The following is a 4,176-nucleotide window of genomic DNA, read 5'->3' as shown; positions in this document are numbered from 1 at the left end:
AGAGATCCATTTTGAGATCCACTTTGAGAAGAAATATCTTCTCTTTCACTCGAGCATTCTCCATGAACATTTGCTGCAGTTCCTTTTCCCTTATACTTTCTGTAACTTGGAGTAAAGTTTGAGTTGGAGGTACCAGATCCTGGACTAGAAGATGGCTTCTCAGGATAACCATGTAACTTGTAACACTTATCTTTTATATGCCCCAATCTTCTACAATATTCACAGAAAGGTCTTGTTCCTCTTCCCCCAGTGTTTTGTGTGTAGTTAGTCTAGAAGCCTCGTCCACCTGAGTTGCCTCCAGTTTGTCGTGACTGTCCAATTGAAGAGTTAGCACACATAGAAGGTGGATCTGCGAAAAATTGGCTGTTAGGCTTAAATTCTCGCTGCTTCTCCTCCTGAATTAGGAGAGCAAATGCTTGACCCATGGAAGGTAATGGTTTCATCATGAGTATGCTGCCGCGAATGATGGTATATGCTTCATTAAGCCCCACAAGAAATTGGATTAATCGTCTATCCTGCTCTGCCTTATACACAGTATCCTTGGCACCACAAGTGCATAAGCAACTGCACTGATTCTTTACACACAAGTTGTTCAGTTCCTCCCAAAGTTTCTTCATCTTGGTATAGTAGGAAGTGATATCTAGAGATCCCCGACTTAGATCGTTAATCTCCTTCTGGATCTGATATAATTTTGCACCATTTGTCTGATCATATCGATCCTTTAGTTCATTCCATAACTCCAGTGAATCAAAAACGTATTCGACACTATCAGCAATGTCCTTGCTTAGAGAGTTGAGGATCCATGAAGTAACCATGGCATCGCATCGTTCCCATTGGCAATAATTTGGAGAAGTTGATGATGGTTTCAAGCATTCTCCATTGATGAAGCCCAACTTATTCTTCACTGACAAGGAACGAAGAACACCTCGCTTCCATGAGCTAAAGCCTATTCCATCGAAAGGAACAGGTACCAACACTGCACCTGCACTATCAGAAGGATGAATATACAACTGACTTCCCACATCAAAAGAAGGAGGAGGAACAGAGGATCCAACATTTGATTCAACTACTTCAACCATTATGAGAATTGTGAAGATCAGAAGTTAGAACAAGATAAAACACAATCAATTGAACATGAAGACAGAAACAGAACAAAATTTGAAGAAGAACTCTGTGAATAGAAATTTGATCGAGATAAGAACACGAAGACAGGAACAGATCACAATTCGTGGCTCTGATACCATGTGAAAGCTTACTGTTTAAGCTTGAGAATCACCATTAATGGTGGACAATGAATAGTTGAAACAATGCTGAGAGAGAGAGCAATCTCAGATTCTTCATATATTGAAAAACTAGTTATGAATGAATACAAGTTAAGCTATATATACATACACTTCTAACAGAATCCTAACAGAATTTGTAACTAACTCTAACAGATTGCATAACTAACTTCAACAGTAATATAACTAACTTCATACATTATGTAATTCTAAGTCTCAATAATAACTAATACAAACATAACTAATACAAGCATTACTAATATATATATTACTAATACATTCTACTGAATATTATATTTACACACTCTATCAAATGATCTATAAATAAATAGGGAGATTAATAATGATAGCGACAGAAATAGTTACTATTTTATTTTTTATAAAATAGAAATAAGATCTATGCGCACATTATTATTTTTTTTCAGCTTCCAATTCATTGAGAAAATATTTTGACAAATTGAATTAATTGTGAGTTCAAATTCTTAGCCTAGTAATATACAGTGTATTAATTAGATATACTTCAATTTCAAATTTAAATCCAGACAAATATATGTTTGTCCAACTAATGATGGTATTTTCATCGTTAGTGCACATTAGAAAAAAAAACACAAGAATGTCGTGAGATAGTCTTTGATCATAGATTTTAAATTCGATTTTAAATTTTTTTAAAATAGAGTTTTATTTTTGAGAACTATTTGTATATTTATTTGGCATTAATCCAGTATAGGTGGAATTGTAGAACTGAAATTAGAAAAATAGTAGCACTTAAAACACATATAAAGTTTTTCTTTAATATAAGTTTATCATTTTAAATTTTGAGGAAAATTGTGTGTATTCACAAGTTCTTTATAAATTAATAGCATAAAATATAATATATATTTTGATTATACACAACATTTTCAATTGAAACAGACCTGAGGTTTTAGAGTTTATTGAGGCTAATTTATTTAATTAAAGATATAATATATTTTAAGTAGTTAACTTATATATGTATATTTTGAGAACACAGAAAAAAAAATCTAGAATTCATATAAAGAATATCTAATAAATATAATTTGTCATGTATTAAAATACTTACTTATTATATTCAATTATAAATTTAATTAAGTGTCAACATTAAATTTGATTTCGAGTGATTTTCAACCTATTAAGCCAAAAAATTATATATGAGAGGGTTTGGATTTCTCAGAATTGGTTGTTGTATGAATATGGTAGATCTACAAATCTGCTACATCACCAATAACTATAAATCCGTCTCTAAATAAGTATCACGTTAATAAATTAAAAAAATTATTTCAAAATAAGTATTATTTTAAAAATTCAATATAAAACTTAGTATGTTCTTCCAACTATACTATACTCTATCTTTTTCATAGTATTTAATTTCTATAAAAATTGCTCGTTTTATACTATTATCTTTAAATGGATTGGTCTTTAATTTTGTCCTTCAAATGAACTGATATTTAAACTTTGCCTTTTAGCAAACAAACTTATGTCTAATGATGCCTAGGTTTTTCAAAGACATAAGTTATTTTTGAGTATAACTTCTAAGATATTATGATACGAAAATATAATTATCAATCCCTCGAAAAAGTTATTTGTTAATTGTTATTGCTCTGAAACTTTAAAGTAAAAACCAGCACAGAAAAGGGCCAAAGTGCAAATGTTCTGTTTGGGCTGGAAATGAAACAACTTTGGGCCGATTGATTAATGAGGTTTGTGTTCAATATGATTGGGCTGGGCTTAAAAGTGGCTGAGAAATTGGACTTAGACAAAGAATGTGTTTGCTATCGAGAAAAATATTTTCACAAAATATTTGTTAATTTTTTCATGTTTAGTTGGTCAATTTTTTCGGAGAATAAATTTCTTAAAAATGAGGAAACTGACTTCCACAATAAAAGTAGGAAAAACAAGTTCTTTAAGAGTTAAGTCACATTTCAAGTTTATTTTATGCTTCGTATCCACCTGATCTCCCAAGTCCCGACCCTCACATCTTGACCATCTCACCCCCACCACCCCCAACCCCCACTCATCATCCCATTCTAAGTCCCGACTCCCGACCTCACAGAATCTTGCTAAATAACATATAAATGCTTTCGTAATAATATTTTTGTGGTTTTTTTATTAAACACTAGAAACTAATTGAGAAATCTTCTTTTTTTTTTCTTCAGAAAATACGTTTTAGAAAATCATTTTTCATGGAATACATTTCCCTTTATACTAAGCACATATGTCTAATCAAATTAAGACACTGAAACAAAATGAATTGAGTATAACTTAATATTGACAAATTAGACACCTTATATTTCTATGCAAATCATCCGACTAAGTCATAAACCACCATTCAAATATGATTTCTTGGTGGTTTCATTTGTGGACACGTAAATCATCTGAATGGTTCAAATCGTCTCTAATCCCCTCAGGATTTATGCAAATCATCCGACTAAGTCATAAATCATGATTCAAACCTGATTTTTTGATGGTTTCATTTGTGGACACGGTCACCCAACCTCAAGAGATAAATATTGATTTTGTGATTAGTTAAAATTTATATTATATGGTGTCTACCTACATGAAATTTTTACAGTTTTTGGCTATTTACTTTCTTATTGTTTAACAAACTAGGGTTTCCATAATGTTGTGCTAAGACTTATCTAGAATATAATGACATGTACCATGCAATTGGCTCATTTTAATCTAGTACTTTAGGAGCAAAAAATAAACCAACATTAATGACCATATAAATGCACACAAAATGATAGTTGAGGGTGCACTTAAAATACAAGTTTTTGTAATTTGTTAAAGAGTGTTGGCTCCATCAAATAGGGATTCAAAGTATAGAGTCCTTATATGATTAATTGAGTCATTTCCCACTTGCTTAGTCATGTCATTTACT

At 31.4% G+C, this 4,176-nt stretch overlaps 1 protein-coding gene across 1 annotated transcript; it reads right to left on the bottom strand.

Annotated features, from left to right (window-relative positions):
* Positions 1-269: 269 nt before the first annotated feature.
* On the bottom strand, positions 270-1,079 carry LOC107016969. Its single transcript, XM_015217267.1, has one exon. The coding sequence runs from the start codon at positions 1,077-1,079 to the stop codon at positions 270-272; it is 810 nt and encodes a 269-aa protein (XP_015072753.1).
* Positions 1,080-4,176: the final 3,097 nt, after the last annotated feature.

Source organism: Solanum pennellii, chromosome 4 (genome assembly GCF_001406875.1).
Source record: "Solanum pennellii chromosome 4, SPENNV200".
Taxonomy (NCBI): Eukaryota; Viridiplantae; Streptophyta; class Magnoliopsida; order Solanales; family Solanaceae; genus Solanum; species Solanum pennellii.
This window is presented reverse-complemented; position numbering and strand designations above follow the sequence as displayed.